Source organism: Pagrus pagrus (genome assembly GCF_965226575.1).
Source record: "Pagrus pagrus genome assembly, chromosome: 6".
Classification (NCBI taxonomy): Eukaryota; Metazoa; Chordata; class Actinopteri; order Spariformes; family Sparidae; genus Pagrus; species Pagrus pagrus.
The window spans coordinates 32,770,311-32,795,063 of NC_140190.1; the positions used below are offsets into that span (position 1 = coordinate 32,770,311).

The 24,753-nt window shown below is 39.0% G+C and overlaps 1 protein-coding gene across 1 annotated transcript; it reads left to right on the forward strand.

Annotated features, from left to right (window-relative positions):
• The first annotated feature begins 803 nt into the window (after window positions 1-803).
• pde6d (phosphodiesterase 6D, cGMP-specific, rod, delta) lies at window positions 804-22,277 on the forward strand. Its single transcript, XM_084355425.1, has 5 exons — window positions 804-1,163; window positions 13,347-13,435; window positions 15,123-15,248; window positions 18,292-18,397; window positions 20,589-22,277. The coding sequence occupies exons 1-5, from the start codon at window positions 1,114-1,116 to the stop codon at window positions 20,668-20,670; spliced, it is 453 nt and encodes a 150-aa protein (XP_084211551.1). The 5' UTR covers window positions 804-1,113; the 3' UTR covers window positions 20,671-22,277.
• Window positions 22,278-24,753: the final 2,476 nt, after the last annotated feature.

Genomic DNA, 24,753 nt, shown 5'->3' on the forward strand with positions numbered 1-24,753 from the left:
ATATTTTGTATTATTAAATTGATTATACAAAGTAAGTTATCAAAAAACGTGGTGAAAAGTACAATGTATGCCTCTGTGTAGTAGAGTGTCGGCAGATGGGAGCAGAATTGTGAGTACAGAACGGCACAGTGCTGTTCTGTACATTAGGTTCTGGGAACACCCCCTTCCCACTGAGATGAAACAGAACAGGCTAGAGGTTAGGACATTCTACCAAAAACCTACATTATCTGTTGTTAGAGTGAATACAACTTGTATCATCCCAAAAATGTCTAAAACTGACTAGATGGCTCATTTCTGTGAGGTCTGTGAAGGAATACTCTAATTATTAGCTTCTCACATGTGTTTTCTTCATTAGAGCTATAACTTTATTACATGTAGTTTTAATATTCTAATAACTGTTATTCAGGAGCATGAATAACAAGCTTAAATTGTTGTCATTCCCACCAGATGATTAAAAACGTGAGATTATACAATAATGTGAACAAATTGTATTAATCGGCTAACTGTCCCCATATGTCAGCGAGATCAGAGTGTCTTAACTCTCATATTCAGCTGCTGTAGCCAAAATACAGTTCAACAAATATTCTCAGTCTTCGACCCGATAAAGTAGTTTTGATTCTGTAATTGTTATATTTTGGATTTCACATAAATGCATATGCACTTTGTAAATGCTAAAGGAGTGGTTCACGCCGCTGTGGCCCCAGATGACACTTTTTTTTTTTTTTTTTAAATCTTTATTTCATACTGTCAACAAAGCCAATCAGACTTCAGTGTGTGCGGCGTTGCCCCTGGTGACGCGTCTCTATCCAGTTTAGTCCCACCCATGCTTCTCATTCTCGGTCTATGGTTGGCTGTTTGGAGTTAGCCCGTGCTTTTGACTGGCTAAGATAGCTGCCTGTTAGTTAGCTATGTATATTAAGCTGATTAAGCGGATCAGACTTAACCTCCAGTCCAACAATATAGAGTTAAGTACACGTAGTTTATGCTATTTTCAGGCACCCGTTAGCTGGCACTGTAGTTAGCTAACTAGTTAAGCTAATATATCAACTGCAGCTTCGCTATTTCAACAGATCCTGGGTTTTCTCTAAGGAACGAAAGCAGACGATTCCTGAAATGTCTTCAGACGAAGACAGGGCCAAGGAAATTCTGAAAGGCTTCAAACTGTATCCTTTTTGCTGTTAAACGGTTTGGTAATGTGCGAAGGTGAGACACGCAGTAATATGACAGTGGTTATTACGAGACAAAGTAATTTAACGTTAGCAAGATGGAAGTAGCATCTTGTAGTTGTTGCTGAGACTTGGTACAGTGTGGTTAGCAGGTGTGGCTAACGTTAACATGCCAGTTTCGCCTCTCATTCGATGACGTCAGCTGCAAGGCTTATGTTTATCCTTATTTGATGTGACAGAAGAAAATGTTCCTGTAGTCACGAACCTGGCGAGTTCTCTTCCCTATCACGGCTGTCCAGCTAAAATAAGTGGCCTTGGCCCTGTGGCTGTGGCAACGTTAGCTGAAACGTTCAATCCCGTATAACGTTATCGCTACAGATGCATGCGATGGAGATGATTTCAGATTAACGCAGGTTATCAGATACCAGTGGATTTATGTCAGTTTACTTACTATTTGAAGTATAATGTTGCTGTTATTGTTGTTTTTTTTAAAGAGCGTTAAGTTTGTAACGTTGCCTGTTTGCTGAACGTTATGATGGCTAAGATATGTAGCGCTACGTGTTGGAAGTTGTCAGTCCCAGGTGCGTACCTGTCTGTATGGCAGTCATTCTGTACCAGTCTATTCCGTGTGTTCCTAAACGCCTAAAGTCACGGACTTCTTATATTGTCCCGACTATTTTGTGTTTGTATGCTGTGTCCGGCTGTAGCCCAGTAATGCCTGGTCACCAGAAGGCCCTGGCACTGGTTTTTACTGTTAGTTTGTTTATGCTAAAATTTATAAATTTGGTCCGTTTTAAATTGCTAACACATGACAGAATGTGCTCTCATGGTGTGAGGGGCTGTCAGAACACCAGCTGACAGCTCACATGTATAGGTGGTGGGGAAACAGTGATGGCCATCTCAGATGAAATAAAGCAAGGACGATTGTCACCTCAATAAGGCTGAGCCATTCTGACCTTTTCAGTTTGTTCAAATTAAATTCAACATGTATTCTTGTTCACTAATGTTTTCAACATATGTGTCTTGAAGAAATGTCTTGCTGTCACAGACATTCATTAGCCATCTACTTTTGCCATCAAGCTGGCCACTCACTTTCTTGGGACATATGGTGTCATGTTGCCATCACTGTTTGCAGATGTTTCTGTTGAAAAGCAGGTAATCTCTTGGTTGTCTTCTTTGCTTGCAGCCAATTGTATCAGTTTTCTTGGCATTAAATCTTAATCTTTTCAATAAGTGATCTGGGTTCTACTTCCCAAAAGCATCTCAAGGGTAAGTTTATTATAGTCCAATTGTAAGCTGATGGTCTTTGACTATCTTGGCCTTAAGTTGCCTTTGGGAAACAGGACCCGGTGGGTCTTCTTGAGAGTGGTCATTAAGTAGACATCTTGCAGTTTAATGATGCAGAATGACTTGATGTTAGAACCAGTTGTGTTGTTGTAGCCAAGCATCACAAACGATACAACTGTACTTCCACCTCCAGTACGTGACGTTAGTTGTGTCATTATTGTAGTGGGGCATATGGTTTACTGTTGAGCATGGAGGCATCTTGATGATTGTAGGTCATGATTGATCTTAAGGGGGTCCACAATATCCTTTTTGGAAGAATCGTAGAGATTGCAGTAATTGAAGTTCTTTTTTACTATGTTTCCAAACTTAATGTCTCCTCATTAACTAGTAGTTTCACGTGGATTGTTCAATTGAACTAACCAGTTGAGTAATGTAGCACACTAGATGGCTATACTGATTGGAGGAATTACAGGCTCTTCTTTGGGTGAAGTATTGTAAACCATAAAATGTGAGTTATAGCTAGCAGCATGGCTGATGAGGAACTTGTACCAAGGAGAACTATCTTAAATGCAATATTGTGTCTGCCATATTATTAGTTTGGCCAGATCCACCTAACCCTGGGATCCTGCAATAGAATCAAATGGAATGCAACTGAATGCCTCACTGACTGCTGGCTCACACTTACCAACTACAGCCACACTACTAAACACTTACCTGCAATACATACACCGATTGGCTGCAACAGTAAAACCAGACAAATTCAATAACATTGATCACTGATAGCAGTGCCCGCCCAACAGTACAGTACTCTGCACACCACAAAAACTTCTCAACAATGACTTGAGGAATGTGACAAAGAGCCTGTCCATACTGTATATATCTGACCAATAGTGTATTGTGGTCTTTGTAGAAAGCCAGCTCATTCGGCTCAGCTCAGCATAAAGAACTGACTTATGGTTCCCAAATGGCTCTTCATTTGGTGCCATTTCTGGCTGTTACAATTCAGCCAAATTTAGCAATGTTTTGACCTATGATTGGTATGTGTTCACATATGTCACTTAAAGTATTCAGTGCAATTATACTAAACCTCACAATTTCCAAAATACCATAATTCTCCATTGGTACTAAAACTTTAAAAAAAATGTAAAACATTAAACACTTATGTTTCATTTATATTGAACTATGTTTTGTATGCATGTTGGCAACCAGCGCAACATATAAAAGGTCTTAATTTTCCCATAGGGAGACATTTCTGGAACTTTAAAACAAACAAAAAATGTCTCTCACGTGTGAACCAGCTCCCATCATTCACTTAGAGGAGCTGGCTTGTTCACAGCAGAAACATCACTAGCACTTGTTGCAAACTGCATTTCATTGTTTCAGTACTTGTGGTCTGTAACATTCAATTTAAATTTACCTAAATTGAATCTAATAATAGTATTTTTGAAACCCTGCCTATCTGTAAAATGGCCCGGGGATTCAGGGTTCCACACCTTGAACAGCTGTTCAGTCCACAAGCATTATGTCATCCATGCATGGCCAAAACATATGTACAAACGTATAGACCACGTATGCTGACAAACATTGTGTACACATTTGTATAAATAGAGATGTGGTGCACCTGACAGTGTCTGCATCCATTTTGAAGTGTATCTGGTTCATTAAGCCCATCCAACTTAGCTGAGAAGGAAAGGCTAGTGTATATTGCAGTAGAGCACAAGCATCACAGACTAAAACAAATGTGTGCGTTGCTCACAAAAATTGCATCTGCAATGCACAGTCTTCACAAAACTCAGATCAAACTTTCAAACTAGGTTTAGCAACATGCTATACTTGCTGCAGTGGAGTTCTTCCTAGCCGGTCACAACATGACCATACAACTTAAATTTAGCTAAGTTAAACTTTTACTTTAGTTCTTTTACTTGGAATGAATCTTGTTCCCCTTTGTCATCTTAGTCTGTACAAAAGATGAAGGTGTGAGTGTTTGTGAATGTTTCTTGGTTAGGTCAGACATCTTGCTGTTGTGTGGTAATGCCTAAATCCATGACTTAGTGGAGCAGGGATTTACTACCTTCTGTCCATACTGTAAAGCCAACGGAGGCTAAACAGCACATCATCTTATTTTTCTTTTGTAGACTGTAAATGTTTGTACTAAACATTGCTGCTATCTGTTTACCCTGAATTCTTATGAAGAACATGAAAAAGAAATTCTGCGAAAGTGGACGGGCTTCCATAAACTACAGCAAAGCTCACGCTCTCTATAGACCATAGCACAATGATTATTATGTAAGACATCACAATGCAAAGAATTAAATGTAAAATTTGTCAGCTTTACCATTGGAATCCTTATGGTATAAAAGCCATATGATATATTCAGAGTAATAAAAAGACCGAATACATAACCATATGGTTGTATGCAGCCACTGTAATAGTTTCACTGATTACAAACCCCTGCACACATACCCTGTGTAATAATCACTTGCATAGGGAGTCTAGTCTTTTAAATGCATGAAAATGCATTGCACTTACCACCATTAATGAAACTAGGGCTAGGTGGTATGTGTATATATATATATATATATATATATTTTTTTTTTTTTTTTTTTTTTTTTAAAGATATATCGATATATTTTTTGGAACGAGATATAGTTTAATATAATACTTTGTATATTAATTTAGTTTGATGTTGAGCTCCTTAACCCCTTTTCTCTTTCTTCCCCAATCATAAATTCTTCTGCAACAATGGGAAGACACAGCACTGCTACTCTATTTGACTCGGTATGTTCATTAGTCTACAAGGCAAAATGGTTCCATATGTTTTATGTGCTACGCTCAAATGTTCTGAATGAAATTACTGCAGTCGCAGTGTCAGACAGAGTGGCTCGTTTTGTGTGAAGTGAATTACAGTGCATTCTGCTTGGCAGTTGTAGTCTATTAGGTGACAGTGAGACAGCACAGTATGTGTGATGATATTAGGGTTGGGCCGATGAACGGTGTTTATCCATCGCTGATGGCTGGCAACCATCAACTACTAAGCCCTGACCATCGTAACATTCTTTTTTAAAAGTGGTGTGTCCCCTCAGAGAGAGATGTTGTCTGACATGTGATAGAGGAAATGTAAATAAGTGTGTTGCTGCTCAGAGAACTAACGTTATGTCTCTGTGTCTCGTTTATCATTTTTTTATTAAAACCGCTCAGTTAGGCGAACCCAAGACTACGTTGGTGGCAGCAGGTTTCTTTCGTTTTAACTTGACAATGGTTAGTTGTTTTTTTTTAGAGTTGGAGTTTCTCAGCAGTTTCCACAGGCAGCGTGTTGCACCAGACGCCCCTAAGTTTTATAGAGAACTAGAAATGTAGCTATAGTTCAAAGGCAAAATATATATTACTGATTGTACTACTATTGTCATCCACATTAAAATAACCTGTGTAAGGGTTAGGTTTGCTTACTTTCTAACACATGGCTGTATTGAATATTAGGAATGCTATTTGACCCTCTGAAAGGATCTGATGTTAATGCAGAGATTTGTTAATAAACCAATTAAAGAAAAATAATGAATGGCATTTATGCATTCATTTATCAAGTGAAAATGGCAAACATTTCATATGGTTGTAAAATTAATATTATTCTCGAGCAGACAACATGGTGGCGGTGTATTGTTTCAAGGCTGGGGTTAGGAATCTGTCTGTTCTTTGAGCCATTAATGCATCTTTAAAAATAAGTACAGGCTAAACAGTGTGAGCAGCTTTTCACTGGGGGCTCATTAACTTGTATGTGTGTGTTCTGACAGATTCATGCAAGCACCCTGGTGGTTTACACATACACAACCTGCAGCCAACCTCTAGGAGGTCATAGTATGGTGTTGTCGGAGCTTAAATAAATTGCTGTACATTTTTTGTTGTTCAGAATATGAGGAAGTAATTTGAAAATGGCCCACATTATCAGTTGTGTCAGTATGAATGATGGTTTTTCTTTCCCAAAGCTAACGAGTTTCCCCATTTTTTTTTTGTTGGTGCCTCTGTCATTATGTATTCCCTGCTACAATGATGCATGTGTTTTTCTCCTTTGTTAGTGACATGTTACGAGATTTAAGTTGTGTGTAACCTGTTGAAAGAGCATCAATGAGACACTGCAGTGTGGCCTGGATTATTCTGGAAGGTGTGGAGGATGATCAGGTAGATGTAGGAGATTGGATTTAGTGAGACTTGAGAGGATTAGAGAAACCATTCAACACAGAACACTAACTAGAGAGCCAGAGGAAGATTTAGGGGATGGTGGAGGTGGTGGAGCTCTGCTGTCAGTGGAATCTGACCTGTAAGAGTGTCTACAGGGCAGTACAGCACTAATAGACATGGATTGAAGCTTAGTGATGCCAGAAGAGTGTTTGGTATAATATGACAATTTTAATTCCCCTAAATCTAATTGTTCATTAGAAACTCAATCTAGTTTTCTAGAAAATCTTTTAGAGCATTGCCTGTTCTCTTTGAACCTCACCTATGAAAGTATTTTCAGGTTTGCTGCTCATAAATCTCTGCTATACTGTAAGTAGGATCCAATATCTGATGACATAAATGGGAACACTATTGAGACAGTTATTTGAAATTGCTGTTACAGCTGAATAGTGAAACTGCAAGATATGAGTACTAAATAGTTGTAGGGGTCACGCAACACAAGCTATCAAACTTTCACTCATTGTTTACATATGTACTCTACTATTATTGTATCACTGTCTGATGAGGATAGGAGGGGAGGCATCAGCCCATGTCCCCACTTCCAGAGTCTCAAAAGACAACTTGAAGAACGAGCAAGTGTTGAGCAGTCACGAGCCCTGGTTCCAGTGCTCCACACAGTTTCTCACTGTTTCAGTCTGCTGCCTCTTTCTGTGGTGCAGCGGTCTCAGTGTCGCCTTACTTTGAATACTGATTTGGAAGTCCATCACTATTGTACTGGTAGAAGCTTCTAAGCATTTGGGTCAGCACTGCTTGAATCTCTAGCTAAGTGAGTGTATCACTGCACTGACTGAGAGCTCAACTGAACCGACTGCAGAACGGATTGATACAGGAAGTGATTAAGTTAATTTCGCTCACCCAAAAGGTTTATTCTTTTGATTGAAATTGTCACAAACGACAAAACCCTGCAGAAGTTTGTGATGATGCAAACTGTGATAGAACCAATCACAATGTCTGTTTGCCATGTCTTCTGGGTAGAGAACTCCTGCATCACGCATTAGCTTTACCTGTTGGGTTACAGAGTAAAGAAAATGACAGCTTGAATTTACCCCAAACAAGCAGCTGTTGTGTAGATATCAAAGACACTAGCACAGCAACAAGGTACATGAAGTAAGCACACAGAAACGTAGAGTTATGGTGGAAAGTGCAGATTTCACATACCTATCTCTTCAATGCATATCAACTGCCACTTGTCTACCTGGCATCACAGTAATTCAGTCTCTGTCACTGCGAGGTGTTCATGTAGCACAATAACCTGATCCTCTCTGTCTTTCAGGATGTTGCACTGTCTCGTCGATATCAAGTGTAGTTATTGTACCGCTTTATAGTCTTGTGTCAGTAATTAGCCTGGTCAGAAAATATCCTTGTTAAATGTTAAGCTAACTGGCTTGACTAGATAGTTTTCCCTGTATTATTGTGATTACACGGTTAACATAGTTTTAGTGTGATATTATAACAATAGTGATTACTGCAACAGTCACACAGAGAGTATGCTGATCTAATTTTACAGTCCTCAAGTGCTTTTAGTCAATAATGCTGGCTGTTGGGGCTGCAAAATTAATAGATTTATAATCGAAATTGCATTTTGTTTAATTTTCCTACCTTGAATCTTCTCTTTACAATCCTAATATACATAATTTATTCTTTAGTCGGAATATCTGATGTTCACCCATGCTGTTTCACCCTGTTTCCACCCTGCCCTCACTTGACCAACCAACATGTCTGTGTACCATGTGCACCTCCCAAATGACATTGTAGAATTAGAAATGTCATAGTTACTGTATGGTTTCAGTGATCCTACAACAATCTCATTTTCTTCTGTCATCTTCCGTCTACAATTGTCTTTTTTGAACTGTATCAAAGTAGTGAGTCAATATACCTTTAAATTGTATGCAGTTGACTGAGTTCATTCAGGCAGGGTTTTCTCTTGTTTCTCTTTTTAATTCCTTAAAGGACACACATTGAACATGCAAAATTTAAAAGAGAACATTATAGTCTAATACAGCCAGTTAAAGTTACTTAATGTTACAAAACCCTCATCTCAGGCAAAACGTGAACATTACTGAAATTAAACATGACATTTTTTCACCTCTGAAATTGTTCTGCTGTTGTGCTCATTCAGATGACGGAGATGGTAAGACAGACCTGCATCCCCCTGAACCTGCTAATTTATAACTACTTTATACTAGGACTGAAGGATTGTCATACAGGCCTAGCCTAATTCTTGATATAAAAATTGCAATTACAATTTAGATTTATTTGAACTGCTATTAGATCATATACATATTTTGTGTATTCTTTTACTGCATATGGACATGAGGCATTTTAACAATTTATTTAATACAGATATTTTCAAAACACACTATGGTTTTGACGGTCTGAAGTTGACCTCAAATTATGCAACTGTAGCAGCTGAGCACTGAGAGGTCAGTGCTGGTCAGTCTCCTCAGTCATCTGGTCCATTCCCGGGTTACAACAAAAATTGCAATGTAAATCTGTAGTCATGTTTCCTGAAATATTTTGTTACAGAGGAAGCTTGGTCTGGGGGTGCACTTCAGCTGCATGGACCTTCCTGAATGAATGCAGAAATATTATACAGATACGTCAGGCAGCAATGTGCAACTGAATGCTGCTACTTGCCTCAATGTCTCAAAAGGATTGGTGACACTACTCTATAGAGCAGGGGTCGCCAACCTTTTTGAGACTGAGAGCTACCTGAAGAAAAGAGTAATATGAAGGGCTACTTGTTTGCTCAGTTTATCTTGTATTAAAATATGAATCAGTGTTTCCTACAGAATGGCTGTGTACCAGGGGGGAATGGCACTCAAAAATCAGCTATCTTTCTACAGAATAGCTTTAGGACTTGGCCTAAATTAGATAATGTTGCTTGAATTGTTGAACTTACTGCACACACACTGGCTTACCTTACCTTTCTGTTTCTCTCTCCTTTCTGTTTTTCTCTCTCCCAGCAATGTTTTCTGCTTTCTCAGTCAGCAGAAGGTTTCCTAAAGTCCAACACGTGTGGAGGAGCTTGTTGTTAATTATGTAGCCAATCAAAATCATTGTGCATGGAATGACATCACAGCAACCAGGTGCACTGACAAGTTCGTACACTAGTTAATCGATCGTGGATGGCATTTTCTCGGACAGGTAGAAGGAAAAAAAAAATCCTAAAATGGGTTGCCAAATATACTTTTTGTACATGTATTAGGAGGAGTCTAGGAGTCTAGGTTCACTGAATGCTGCCAGGTGCTCGCGGGCACTGTGTTGGCTACCCATGCTATAGAGAGTACAGGCTACAACATAGTATAGAATTAAGCATTTATATAATATGCTTTCAGGAACATAAGACATATGGGTACATACATTGGTCTGCTACTTTAGGACCATGGACAGCGCCATGGATTTATCCATACTCGGCACAGTTGGGCTGCTTATATTCAGAGTCATTGTCCAGATAACTCAACACAAATGTCATATTTAGGATCCATGCTAACAAGGGAGATGTCTTCCTCATTCCAACTCAAATTGCCAACTGCCTACATACAAGACATGTATTGAGGTTAATACTAGATAACCTGTATAACATTCTCTTGAAGATGCTGATCATCATTACAGTGGCATCTGTTTTTAACATATCATATATCTTCAGAGGAGTATTTTTTGTTTTGTTTTTCCTCTATAACATCCTGAACTGCTGGATTTTCTCAATAGTATGAGCTGAGGGGGAGTCCCTGAATGCAACAGGACCCACCTGAGAGCTCAGCTGTGTGTTTGGAGGCAGTTGATGGTGGTTGTGAGGTTGGATGAAGGGCTTCACAGATGGTGTGGCGTTGAGTGTGTGTGACACTAAGTAGTGTCTGAGTGTGACAGGACGTTAAGTGGAGAATCTCCTAGAACAAAGGCCTGTGAGGTCCAAAGATAAAATTAACCTCTGTGTGCACTGCTGTCTGCCACAGTCGCTCTTGGTTCTGCTGCTAGCAGTCAAACATTTTCTGAATGCTACTCATGCTGTTATGAATTTATGTGGTTGCTGGGGGTCCAGCCAACAAACAGTTCCTCTGTAGAATTGGATTTAATGACATCTAGCGATGAGGTTGCAGACGCAATCAGCTGAACACCCCTCATCTCATCCTACCCGATTGTGTCGCCTAAAATGAAGAAAAACACAAAAGGCTCTCTCTAAAGCCAGTGTTTGGTTGGTCTGTTCTGGGCTACTGTAACACATGGCAGTGCAACATGGCGGACTCCCTCTGTAGATATAAAGGGCTCATTCAACGGTTTCAAAATGATTCCATGTTTCATGTAATTCTACACTAAAATTATGGTTCTAAATATTGCTGTATATCCAATTTCTGCCCCTAAATCCTTGCACAATATGGTAAAAAATTATATTATACATTATATAGATATTGTGATTGTTTGAAAGATAATTTTAGCATCACAATTTTCATTTTCACTGAAAAAATTATTCAAGCCTGAATGCTGTGACGTTGGCTGGGATGTTTACCAAGCAAACAATAAAACCAGCAATATAATTAATAAGGCCCACCCGAGGCTTCACTTTCTGCACCAGCTTAAAAATTGGTGTGACTGGGGAGGTGATGCTGCACTTAAACAGCGCGAAAGTGAAGAGTGTTGTCGCTCTCTCAGTCACGGTGTGGTGTGGCAACGCAACCGCCCTTGAAAGAGGACAGCTAGAAAAAGTCGTATGCACAGCATCTAAGATCATTGGCTGTGATCTTCCATCTGTTTCCTCCATTTATGCCATATATCTTAAACGCTAGACAGAGAGTGATCTCAGATCCCTCTCACCTTGCAAGCTCCCTCTTACAGCCACTATAAAACATCTCTCCTCAAGAATAGCACAAATCCTGTGGCTGTCCATTGTTTGAACTCGGACACTAAAGCGCTTTTACTAGCAGAGCAGGCATTAGCCAACAAACTCTTGAAAACTAGGTAGCTACTGTAGCACTTTAATACAAATACAGCAGCATTATAATTGTGCAGCCCTACATTAAACTGTTGGACAACACAACACACAGTGCCAAAAATTAATATTGGTACAGTACTGCACTGGCCTGACATTTTATCCCTAGCCATTGAGCCAAAGCCAATTGGTCCCAAACCTCAACAAAACAACATAGCATATTTAGTGAGGAGAAACCAAGATGACTTTAGCATTCCCTGAGACGGAAACATGAAAAATGAATTAATTTGGAATCACACAGGATAGCCTTTGCATGACTCTTTCTCACTCCTGCAGCAGCCATCTCTCTTTGGTACATTACACACCTTCAGGGTAAATCATTCAAAGGCTACCATCGCTCTTTTGTGCCTTTTCTGATATATCAGCCAGGGTACAGGCTTAGGATTTTGGAGTGACTGAAAAGATGTGGGCTCCACCCCTGTGGCAATTCCAAATAATCTGGAAAACCATAGCACTGTACGTTAACAGGCGAGACGACTTTTTCATGTGAAGATATTCACAATTATCTCAATCACGATTATCCAGATAATGGAAATTACCACAGTCAATCTGCAACAATATCTTTTTATTGTCCCATCCCTAGAAGCTGTAGCATAGAGTGGAACCACAGACAGGCTCTGTGATTGACAGTTGAATGGTTTTTATAGTGAGTGTGGAGGTCAGGAACAGCTGACCAACTGACAGACTGAGTGGACAGCTAGTGACCAGCGTCATTTACACAAAGGCTTCTTTAGTTTCCTGCTTCTTACTTACAAACTGTTGTCTTTAGGTTACCTCTTAAATTAGGAATATTTATTTTCCCAATCCTCAGCTGAATTACTAATATGGGTTTCTAAAACTACAATTTCAGGCAAATGTTGTGCTTCTAGGTATCCAAGTCAAATACTAGTGTCTGATTAGTCTTGTTTGTTAAGAACAGACCTTTTGGTTTTCTTTGTGACATTCTGCTTTATTCAAATGGCAACCGTGAAATAATGCTTGTAGTTTTGTAACTGGTCAGTTAATTAGGATGTGTTTCATTCACCTGTATCCCATGTGGAGCAGAGCAAGGCTCTGTAAGGTAGCCAGTTATAAAGGAAGCAGAAGGAGATTTGTCTTCGGAGAATTTTTATTTTGTTGTTAGGGCTGATACTGGTGCAGGATCAGTAAAGAGAAAAAGACAACAATTGGCCTAAAAACAAATAAAAAGCTAAAAGGGACAGTGATAGAGTAGCGACTAGAACATGAGTCAACCTTAGTAAGTCGTTCAACAGATGGAGAGAGCTGCAGGATTTAAAAAGATTCTAAACCAATTCTGAATTGGCGCTCTTCCTCCTAATGTGCATGTGGTCTGACCCATGATTACTTGTTCGCCTGAACAATTAATGATGCTGTATGGTATCATTGTATTCCTTGACCATTCAAATGAATGAAATTAATGAAAAAACTGTAGGAATAATACAATTATAAGGATGAAATGGAAATAAAAACATCACTGAAAGAACAAATCAACCACAACTCAATTTACCTTCAATAGTTCACTTGACTTGGTAAATAGTCAGTTTTGTTTTCCATGCAACCCCAAAACAGTTCAGTTCTAACCCAATTCACAACCACAAAAGGTGGCAATTGAGGTGGTAATTCTAGTTTTGTAAATGTCTTAGTTTTGTTGTTGTCACTTAACCTGTGCCTGTCAGAAACTGGATGAATCTTCGAGATGCAGAGACGGGCAAAGTGCTGTGGCAGGGGACTGACGACCTCTCTGTACCAGGAGTAGAACATGAAGGTACATTCACACACCAAACTAAAACATGGATTGTGACCTAAAATTTATATCATGGTAATTCTTAGTTTTTTTGCTGTGATTGTTTGATACTAGGATATTACAAAAATAAAAATGGCAATCAAAAATGATTCTACCTCTTCACTCGGTGTAAGGGAACATTATCTTAAGAAGGAATTAAGATAAAAAAAACAAACAAACATGTATTCATTCTCTTCAAATAGAAATAAAAATGAGGTGTAGGCCTACATGTGTTTTTGGAGGCTGATAATTTAGGTTTATTAGTAAATGTAATGTGATGAATCTCAGAGTTAGACTAGGGGAGGATTAGGCATCTAAACAGCATTTATTGTAGAAAAGTTATGTAACGACAGTATGAAGTATGACAGCAATGACAGTTTTTCAAAATCCATGTTGTAGCAGAACAGGATCCGGGATGCCTTCGTCCCTTAATGTATTGTAGCAGAACAAGTTAAAAGATTATTTTATACTATTTTGGCCATTATTTCCAACAGCTCACGTAACCTTTGCTCATCATCCACATTGCTGAGCTCTGTGGATGTGGGGTCTCTGCAAGACACAGCCTTACAATCAAGAAGAGGGGGCAACCTTACAAACCATCAGACAGGTTTTATATAAGACTAGTTAACATGAATTATTTAGAAGTGATGACAAAGATGAATGTTTTCACCAAAACATTATGAAGGTGTTCATACCCAAACCGTTCTGTTTGAACTTCAACCAGATTTGTAGATCTACTTTCTGGATCGTCGCAACAATATACCAGACAAGGCTGAGGATATACAGAGGTCGTGGGCGTATTCTGTAATGTTTAAAAATATAATTCTGCAAGTTGTTGGCATGTAATGTTTAATATCTGGTAACTTTTTATTTATGTATTTTAAATAAAGTGATTAATCCCAGTTCAGACCAAAGATTTACGACACGAAGACATTGTTTTAGAAGGTTGCAAGGGAAAGTTGCAGCATTGTCAACTGACCTGTTGCAGCTCGACTCAGTGATGGTATTGCCTGCGACTCAACTTGTCAGGTGGCTGGTTTTAGAGCTTAATGCCTGTAATCAGTGCCTACTGCTTAATTGACAACTTCACTGCTCATCATCATGCTCATTCTTATTTTAAGGCGCTACAAATTATATCCAGCTGTAAAACAGCTTGAAAAGCTGAATTACAGAGAGTAATTCTAATTGCACTGATAAACCATCTCTTCTAGTTGCATTAGTGTGAACTGACAGGATTTCAGAACATTGCAGACTGGCCCATTGCAAGTAGGGCAAGTAGTGTCAGGTATATATCTATCTATCTATCCATCAATCAACCAATCAATCAATCAATCGGTCTTTATTTGTATAGCGCCAATTCACAACTAAAGTCACCTCATGACTTTGATTAGGGCTAGCATTGATACTGTCCACTCACAGACTTCTTTTGAGAAGGTGACAAGTCAACCAGTGCCACACACTTTCTCAGTTCAGTGGAAGCCTACAAAGCTTAAAAGGGGAAAATGTCATCTAAAAACAAAGTGGTTTGCTTTTGGAAAGACTGCCCACTGTCAGTCACATCTTGCACTAAAAGAGTTGCAAGTCTTAAAACCATAGCACTGCCTAGATTTTCAAAACTAACTTGGTCTTGTTGTCAGCACAATTGATTAGTTTCTCACTGTCTCTCCAGCTCGTGTCCCGAAGAAGATCCTAAAATGTAAAGCAGTGTCCAGAGAACTGAACTTCTCCTCCTCAGAAAAACTGGAGAAGTTCAGACTGGAGCAGAAAGTTTTCTTCAAAGGACAGTGTCTAGAAGGTAATCAGCCAAAACACTCAACTGCAAGTCAGTCAAAGATATTCTAGAGTTGTGAATGTTGTGGCACTATGGATCAGTATTATGTTTGTTTGCATGAAAGTGGATGATACAAAGCACATTCCTGCCAATGGTTTCACACTATTCAACTGATTACATGGTGGCAGTACATGCCAAAAAATTTAGCAATGTCCCAACAGAGGGAGGGAAGTAGATGACTGTAAGCAAGTTAACATGGATGTACTGTTTCAAAATTCAAAAGTCAGCTTTGTAAATGTTTTATGAGGGAAGAAATGCCTTCAACTAATGTGTTAGACCTCAAGGCTGCACACACTGTTTTGATAAGAAATGTATGTATTTAATGTAAACATACATGTATTTTTTATTTGTTTACAAGGAAACTCCACAAGGCAACTTAATAAAGTAGACAGTTTCTCATGGGCCCTGATGCAACATGATTTGAACTGTGCTCCTTGCCATTGAAAGCCATTGGAAATAATGGGTTTCGGAGCACAGTGGTGCCGTGTCACGTTGTATCTGAAAGGACCTTTAGACTCTAAAAGCTGTCACTTCATAGATCTTAGACTTGCTTGTCTAAAAGTCCAATGTCAAGGGAAGGGGGGTTCCAGTGGAGACTTCATCAGCATTTCTGAATCTTATTAAGGGATTACAGTTGTTGATCTCCAGTTTAACTAAAACTTTTTTGTGTAGTCCAATGAGTCCATGGGTTCTGGTGAGAGGGCTATGACGAAAAATAATGCCAGGTTGTTCAGAAAAGAAGTTGAACCTGAGTCAACTTTTGCCATAATGCAATGCAGCGTCATCCTGTCTGACAGAATTTTTAAACTGCTGTACTGGGTTGTGGCATCAGATACACCTTCAAACTCATGGTTTACTCTTCATATACTGAATGGAACTGATATCACTGAATCACCCGTCTTACATTTTTATTTGGCAAGGCAGTTATTGTAAATCTTGTGTTCACTCTTAGTTCTTGAAGTGAGATACTATATGGGAGTAAAGAAATGCTGAGTATGAGTATGTAAATTATTTTCACAAATATTAAACCCATTTCCATTAAACTTAAACTGGAATGAATTCACTTCAGCTGAGTTGAAGCAGCAAAATAATTATTTTGCACGCTAAAATGGCATTCAGTAGAGTGCATACCTCTGCCAAGGCCCACCAGTCTCCTTAAAGTCAATCAAGGCTTGTGACCATTGGTACCTTTCCGAAACCCCATGATCTCAGCTGAACATTGGTGGTATAGTTGCAGTATTGCTTGTGAAACTAACAAAAATGTCTCCCTATCTCACAATGTTAAAGAAAGTGAGAAAAAAAATCCTGGATGCATCCCTTTGCCCCTTTGTCTCATGGAAATAAAAATATAAAAAAAACTTTTTATTAGTTTTTGTGAATCTTTGCAATATCATCTTTATTGAATGATGTGTGTGTGTGTGTGTGTGTGTGTGTGTGTGTGTGTGTGTGTGTGTGTGTGTGTGTGTGTGTGTGTGTGTGTGTGTGTGTGTGTGTGTGTGTGTGTGTGTGTGTGTGTGTGTGTGTGTGTGTGTATGTATATATATTGTATGTATGTGTGTATATATATATATATATATATATATATATATATATATATATATATATACACACATATCTATATATATATATGTGTGTATATAGAGACAAAGGTTTCCCCTATTCATTCTTACATTAATGTTCCTATGCCAGGGTTGGCTCTTGGCACCCCGTGGCTAAGTCAGCAAATAGGACCACAAAGTAAGCAAACTACCTAATGGGGGCTTCATTTAGCACTTACTTTAGTAACAAAATTACTGGAGTCTGTCCATTAGGAAATTCTGTAAATCACCTCGGTACTGTAACTGGCCTCTGTCCTCTTTCTCTGAGGCACCTTGTTTAATCTGTAAGGCAGCTAAATTACTCGTTTTCGTTTGTAACTGCAACATGAACCAACACTATCTGAATTTTGGTATTTTGTTAGTAGAATTAGATGTATAAAGAAGTAAGTTATCTGCATGTTGTGTGAATTTGTGCTCCAGCATATCACAAGAAACCCAGATGATGACTTTAGTGGAACTGAGACGGGCTCTTAGGATAATGCGAATTACAGGGAAGAGAGGGTGCCACTACACAAAGGAAACTAATCCTTTTTAATTTCTTAGGTGCATATAAAAGTACATAACAAATTTTATTAAGGACACTCTAGGAAATGATTTTATCCAAAAGCCAAAGATGGTTCCATTTGAAGCTATCAATGGCAATTCTACATGTAAAGATATAGCGTCATCAGCATGTTCAGATTGTTGCTTAGTGCAAATTATGTAAAAACTGAATGATGGAGAACCAGTGTCAGGCCTTAATAAACCTCTGTTCATCTGAAATCCTGTTGATATAACATCTTCTAGATGAGTGGCTAATAACTTGGCCCACACCACATTAAGCAGACTAAGAGCAGGGCGTTTTGTTTTTTATGTCTTTGCCTCTAAATTCAGTAGCATGAAACACAAGAGGTTTTATGTATGGAAACTTTGATGTTATGGTAAATGCTTTGTTCTGTAAAATGTTTGGTAGGATACAGCAGTTGCTTTATAACACATCCTGTTCTTCAACCTCTGGCCCCACCTTACTGTTATTTTTTTTTTAAAGCACTCCTGTTCCCCAAGTTTTTATTGGAGGGTTAGAAAAGAACAGGAGCATCATCTCCAAGCTCAAACAGACACCTCAGTCGGCTGTGATCTGCTGTAAGTTGTTGTCAGTGTTGTCCCTGTTACTGTGTTTGGAGTGTTGTCCCTGGGGCTCTCTGTAACCTCACCTCTGTACAGTAGGGCCCAGGGACAACACAAAATCCACAGCGACACAACATGTTTATGTTACTGCTTTCCACCAGGGAGGGAAATATCTTTGAAACACTATCTGAACCATTAGGGTTTACTGACACGCTTTATAAAACTAGGAATGCTAGTAATGATATTGTATGTTGTTGAGGCAACACTGAGCTCTTTGTCTGTCTGTGTGTCTCTCTGTCCAGAATGGTTCTTTGAGTTTGGTTTCGTTATCCCCAACTCCACTAACACGTGGCAGTCTCTGATAGAAGCAGCTCCAGAGTCCCAGATGATGCCAGCCAATGTTTTAACGTGAGTCTCCACTCAGAGGTTAATATAGATATAACCAACATGATGTGATAGAAATAACCTGTAACTAACATGAACATGTACACTTTTTTTTTTAACATTCCAAAAGTCTGAGACTTCTATTTTGCATTTGTTTTGATTGTAACAACATTTTTCATTACACATGATATTTGCTTAACTTTTTTTTTTACAGAGTTGAATGTTGAATCTTTGGAAAATGTCAATGAATTTCAGAATATGTTAGTATGTGGTTTGTCCCTCTTTTGCTTTAATGACAGCATGCACTTGAGCTGCATGGACTCCACAAGTGTAACCTGCTGACTCATGTTCACCCAACATGATTTGACAGTGTTCTACAAAGCTTCTTGTGGTGTCAGTGTTTGGCTTTCTCTGTCTTCAAATGCCCCCATAGATGTTGAATGGGGTTGGGGTCAGGTGACTGTGGAGGACAGTCCATGACAGTCATAATTAACCTCTTTTAAGTTTACCTTAATGAATCAGTCTTATGATTACGTAATTTATAATAATATGATAATTTTTTGAGGAAATACTGGAAAAATTCTAGCAAGATTAATTCCATTTTATTGCAGCCGGCTCTTTTATACTTTTGTCCATCATTTATGTCAGTAATAATGGGGATAGGGTTGCTGAGATCACATGGGAACTAGGGCTGTCACAATCTCGATTGTAAGTCGGATATTGATCGAAATGACGTCACGATCTCAACCTTGTATATCAAAGGTGGAATTGAGGATTTCACCACGCCCCCTCTATCACGTCCAGCAGGCATGCCAAGAGGGGAAAACACACACACATACAGCATGTTGTAGTTCCACCAGTGTGGAAATATTTATAGTATAGTTCTCGGTGAGTTATTTTAACAATGTTTGCGTTGTCGAACAAGAAAACCGCAGTTTGTAAGCTATGCGTGCGTAGCATATGTGTCCACAGACGACATGAAAAATATGGCAGGACATCTCCTCAGGCATCATAGAGAAGTAGACTTAACTGAGAAAACTACACCGTTAACGCAGGCAACTCTTCCGTCCTCATTTAGAGCTAATCTTCCACAAAATTCAACTCATGCTAAAGAAATAACTAGCACTATGGTATTTGTAGCATCAGACGTGCAACCTTATCTGGTGGTAGAAAACCCTGGATTTAAGCATTTAATTGGCGTACTGGAACCATGTTACGAAATGCCAAGCAGGTCGCATCTTCCCACAAAGGTGTTGTCCTCCATGTGTGATAATGTGAAGATGTGATGATCCAAGCTGTTTGTCTTAAACATCAGTTTACATTGTCCTGATGCAACTTTTTTTTTACTTGGAAATAACTGTTGGTTTGTTTCCAACCTGTTGGATCAGATGACTGGTCGAGTTTCTTGATGTGCCAATTTCATTTAAAGCAACATTCTGTAAAAATTTGTACTTTGTGCGATTTGGCGCCCTCCACCATTTCTGTCCTAAATACAAATCCCAGCTTTCGGTAAAAATGTGTCAGCTGTAATGTAAAGTTGCGTGCTAACTACAAACAAAACTCGCAGCTTGTGGGTTGGTAAGCACTCTAGATACCCCAATGTATGTGCAAAAACACTGAAAAAACTGCTGTGGTAGTGGTGTTAACGCCAACACTCCCCAGCAGTGCACCCAGCAGATTCAGCTAGCAGAGCTAATTTGTAGCTACACTAAGCAGCAGTCACAGGTAACCTTCAGGAAACTCTGTAAATCACAGAGAGTTGAGGCAGAGCAACTGGAGGACATCAGAGGTAAAACCAGACAACATTGTCTCCATAAAATATGATTCAGTTTCACAGACACCATTCACTCTATCACAAGTCACTGTAGCATCAAGTGATTTTGAATCTTTTAATTTAAGCTAGATTTACATAATGTTACATAATGTTGCTTTAAGTGATATAACCATGTTCTCAGGTCTCTTAGGATCTCTTAATTTACTGAGTACAGTGTTATAGTCAGTGATAGGAATGAAAACTACAGAATTATGAGCCTAGTTGGAATCAACTGAAATTATCCTTGAACTCTGTGTCCATTCTTGCAATCACAACAGTAGAAATGAATGGATTCATGGTTATGTTACATAGTGAATGTGTTTTTTGTGGCAGGGATAAAAGTGGACTTGAAAGAGCAATTTGATGCCTCTGTTAAAGTTGACCTGTATCTTTGTATTCCAGTGGTAATGTGATCATAGAGACCAAGTTCTACGATGATGACCTCCACGTCAGTACCTCCAGGGTACGACTTTTCTACGTCTGACCTCTGATCTCTTACTCTACCTTCCAATATGCTGACGTCCTGCCACGGTCTACAGATTACCAAGGTTAGCTACGTTTTGGAGCAGAAAACCACTCATTGCTGACTTGTGATTGGCAGATTTGGGTGAAACCCAGCTGTGGTCCCACAATCAGTGAAGCGAGGTTTGTATTTGGTTCTTGTTTTGTGTCGACCTGAAAACTACTTCTGGACCTTGGGAGGAGAGTGAAAAGGAGGAGAGAGCACCCAGTTGTTTCCTCTGTTACAAGATAACCTCTCTCTGCATTTTACCCTCCAGACTGTTCCACTGTAAATACATTACCACTCACCTGATCTCAAGTCAGCCAGGGAGCTACTCTGAAATGACATGATTAATTGTTTTTAAAAATTCTGCCCTCTCTCAGTCCAAGGTTGCATTTACTCAGGAAAAGAATCTTCTCCTCTCTGTGTGAACATGGTAACACTGCTTTCTATGTGTTGTCTGTTTAAGCGTGAGCTGCACGTCAGTGTCAAGGGAAGATGCAGTTCAGTGTTTCTCCTGAGCTATCTTCAAAAGGTCTTTATAAAACACTACATTTAATGTCTCGAGCTGTGTCCCATCCCAGAGGCTACCTCCTGTATCCAAATCCATATCTCCTGACAGTTTATCATCATGGGTACATAAGGCTGTCCCATTCCAATGACCCAGTGGTATGCAGCCTCCTTTTGTATAAATTTCTGGTCAAAATGCACTGGTCATTTTTTGTCTACTTATGAACTAAGAAAATTGTTCTGTCTGCTATCACAGAAGTGCAAGTTATATGGATATTTTTGGACATAATTACGTTGTCCGTCACAAATGAACTTGAATGAAAAATTTCCTAATTAATGAGTTGACGAGGACTGCCTGAGTGCAGGCACTGTTAATGATGGTCTCTGTGAGGCCAAGTATGGAAACTGCTGATGTAGCTTTGGTTCTCTGAAGGACACCTTTGCAGGCAGCCTCTGAAGTGGGACACAGAAAACAGGAGAGGTTTAGATGGTAGAAGCTGACTGTGTGAACTAGTGTAGAACATTGGTTTCAGTGTAGTGTGACGGAGGACCAAGCATCTGTTTTTATTTCTGTCCAACACAAGGGCCACTGGTTTAACTGGATGCCTCTGAATATTGTCTGTATTGTTTGGAACAAAATTCTGCACACTTTTGTCATGAAACATGTTTGAAAAGCACTGTGCTTGAGGGGACGTATGGCAGCAAACTGGACAGGGTTTTGTCAGTGTGCTTTACTTGACTTTCAGAGGTACTGTATACTTACAAATAAATATTCAACTGTCAACTAAAACATCAACAGGTGTAGACCAAGAAATGCATCTTTTGTTGTCAGTCGTTCACCCATTTACAATTGTATCCCAACTAGACCCAGATGTTAACAGCTGCTTAAGGTCTTTTAACGCAGCTCTGCTCTGTACATTTCTGCTAGATTTTTAACTTTGACTTCCCTTCCAATTCACTGCACTCACGTCATTGTTTGTTTTTTTTTCTTAGCTTTTAACTGAGCTGTGTAAAATAGACTGGTGTTTAAATATAAGAAGAGTTGTGGATTAAAGTCATCCAGTGTTGTAATAACATAATGTGTGCGTGTGTGTGTTTGGTCTTTATTGTGTAGCTTAAATGGACAGTTCGCCCCAAAAATCCCAATGGCACATATGGATGTACATATGATTACAGTCAGTGGTGGAATGTAACTAATGGGGCTTTTCCATTGGCTTGACTCTGTTTGGCTCAGCACACCAGTCCAGCGCAGCAGGGATTTGCATTTCTATTACAACAGTGCTACCAGCTTAAAGGTGTGTCTTAACTGATGACACACTTGTCTTACTAGTTTTCAAAGGAGCAGATGTAAATTCTCTATCTATCTATCTATCTATCTATCTATCTATCTATCTATCTCTCTCTCTCTCTCTCTCTCTCTCTCTCTCTCTCTCTCTCTCTCTCTCTCTCTCTCTCTCTCTCTCTCTCTCTCTCTCTCTCTCTCTCTCTCTCTCTCTCTCTCTCTCTCTCTCTCTCTCTCTCTGCCTGCAGTACCATTAAAATATTTGCTCCAATGATTTGGTAAGAAACACTAACCTTTTCCAATAAATTCCTGACAGTAAAAGTCCACCGTTATGTAGTTGCAGAAAAGTTTATTATGATGCAGCAAAATCGGTAGTAACTAGTAATGACTCCTGAAAGTGAACACAAAAGTTTACATCCACTTGTAAAGAACATGTATATCATGTCTGTCTTGAGTTCTAATGATTTCTACAGCCCTCATTTTTCTGTGATGGAATGAGCAGAACACAAACACAAACTTTGTCACAAAACCATTCATGAAGTTTGGTTCAATAATTAATTTATTATCGGTCTGAAGATGTGACCAAATCTGCTGGCTCAAAAATATACATACAGTAATTCTAATATTTGGTTAAATGTCTCTTGGCCATTTTCACCTCAGTTAGCTGCTTTTGATAGTACAATCACTCACTGTGATATTAATGTGGAACATGGGCATAGCATGGAAAGACATTGAGATGACCCTACTTTGCCTTTGTGGACTCTGGTTGATAAGATCTGCTTAGATTTTGGTGGGCACATGTTCATTGCATCCTTCTTGTGACACAAGAGCGAGACACCAAAAAAGAGCTCCTTTGAGAGGTGAAGAAGATGCAACACAGAGTTAAGTTGGTCACAGCTCGAAAGGAGCCTCGTCACACAATAGAAACGGAAGCAAACTGACCAGTGTTGGCCAATTGTTGAAAGGATTGACAACATACAATGTAGCATGTGACTGCTTCATCCATGTCAAGGTTCTTTGTCAAGGTTTGTCTTAGGGTTTTACTCTGAAATGTTAATGAGATGAGAAAGGGCTTCATTTTTCTGCCTAAACAAACTAAATAAACAAACTCAATAAACAAACTCTCTTTGTTTTCATGACTGTATAAACAAACTGATCGTAAAGGACAAAACAATTTACACTGTTGTACTTTGTGTATATGTGGCGGACCCTGCCACCTTTCTAGCTTCAAACAGTGTTCAGGGACCTTATTTTCCTCTGAGAACAGCTTGTTGATTCCTGTATGGAAAAAATACATATTTCTGAGTTTGTATTAGTTTCTCATTAATATTGTAAATATTCTGAGGTTGAATTTCTTCCTCAAACTACACAGTGCCCCTTTAATTAATTTAATGAGACTCAGGTTACAGTCATAATGTTTATTTTGATTTCATGATAGAGCTTTGGAATAACTTAAACATGGTGCAATTATCAGTTGACAATCTAAATAATTCTTGGTTTGGCTAAGGCCCAATATTTCAACATCTGAGCAAGGCTGCTGTACTCTGGTCTGAGATGAAGACCTTGACGAGCTTGGATTTGAGTTGAACTGGCCTAAGATATGGAATAATGCTATTTCCTCTTCCAAGAACCCTTCTCATCAGAGGATTCAATTTAAATTTGAGCGGAGAGTCTGCTTAGCTCCAGAGCACAGATTTAGACTAAAACTTACTGATGAAAGTAAAACAGCAGTTGTCATTGCAGTATGATTTTTAGTGCCGACTGTTAAGCAAACCCGGTCCCCAGTGTTGCATAACATAACAATAGCAACTGTATTGTGGTTCATCACAAGTTTTCAATATGAAATGAACACAGATTATACAGCGCAACTATGAAACTGTTTTCCATTTCTGCCCTCTGCCTTCAAAATAAAGGGACAACTCAAATTATAACATTAATAGGTTTTATCTAACCTGATTAAATTCAACAAGCCTGGACATATGCCAACTTAAAGAGTTCAACCCCTACACACATGCATGAAGAGGGAAACACAATCGCATGACTTGCCATGATATCAAAAAACATGAATAATGTATTAAATAATGACTATTCCTAATTCCAGTTCAAAATATCTGTCATTCTGACAAGTCAAAACTTCATTTAAGAGATCTATGAAACGTGTTTCTAATCTCCAACTAAAAGGGCTGATTTGACAATTATGAGCATCAGAAATCAGAAATCCAGACTGTCAACATCAACATGTTGTCATATATTAGACACAGCCAGTTTATTTG

Bases quoted from the DNA above. Each gene is read 5' to 3' on its own strand.
- pde6d (XM_084355425.1), top strand. From the start codon at position 1,114: ATGTCTTCAGACGAAGACAGGGCCAAGGAAATTCTGAAAGGCTTCAAA. The intron at 1,164-13,346 runs GTATCCTTTTTG...TGTGCCTGTCAG, and splicing joins ATTCTGAAAGGCTTCAAACT to AAACTGGATGAATCTTCGAG. The intron at 15,249-18,291 runs GTAATCAGCCAA...CTCTCTGTCCAG, and splicing joins CAAAGGACAGTGTCTAGAAG to AATGGTTCTTTGAGTTTGGT.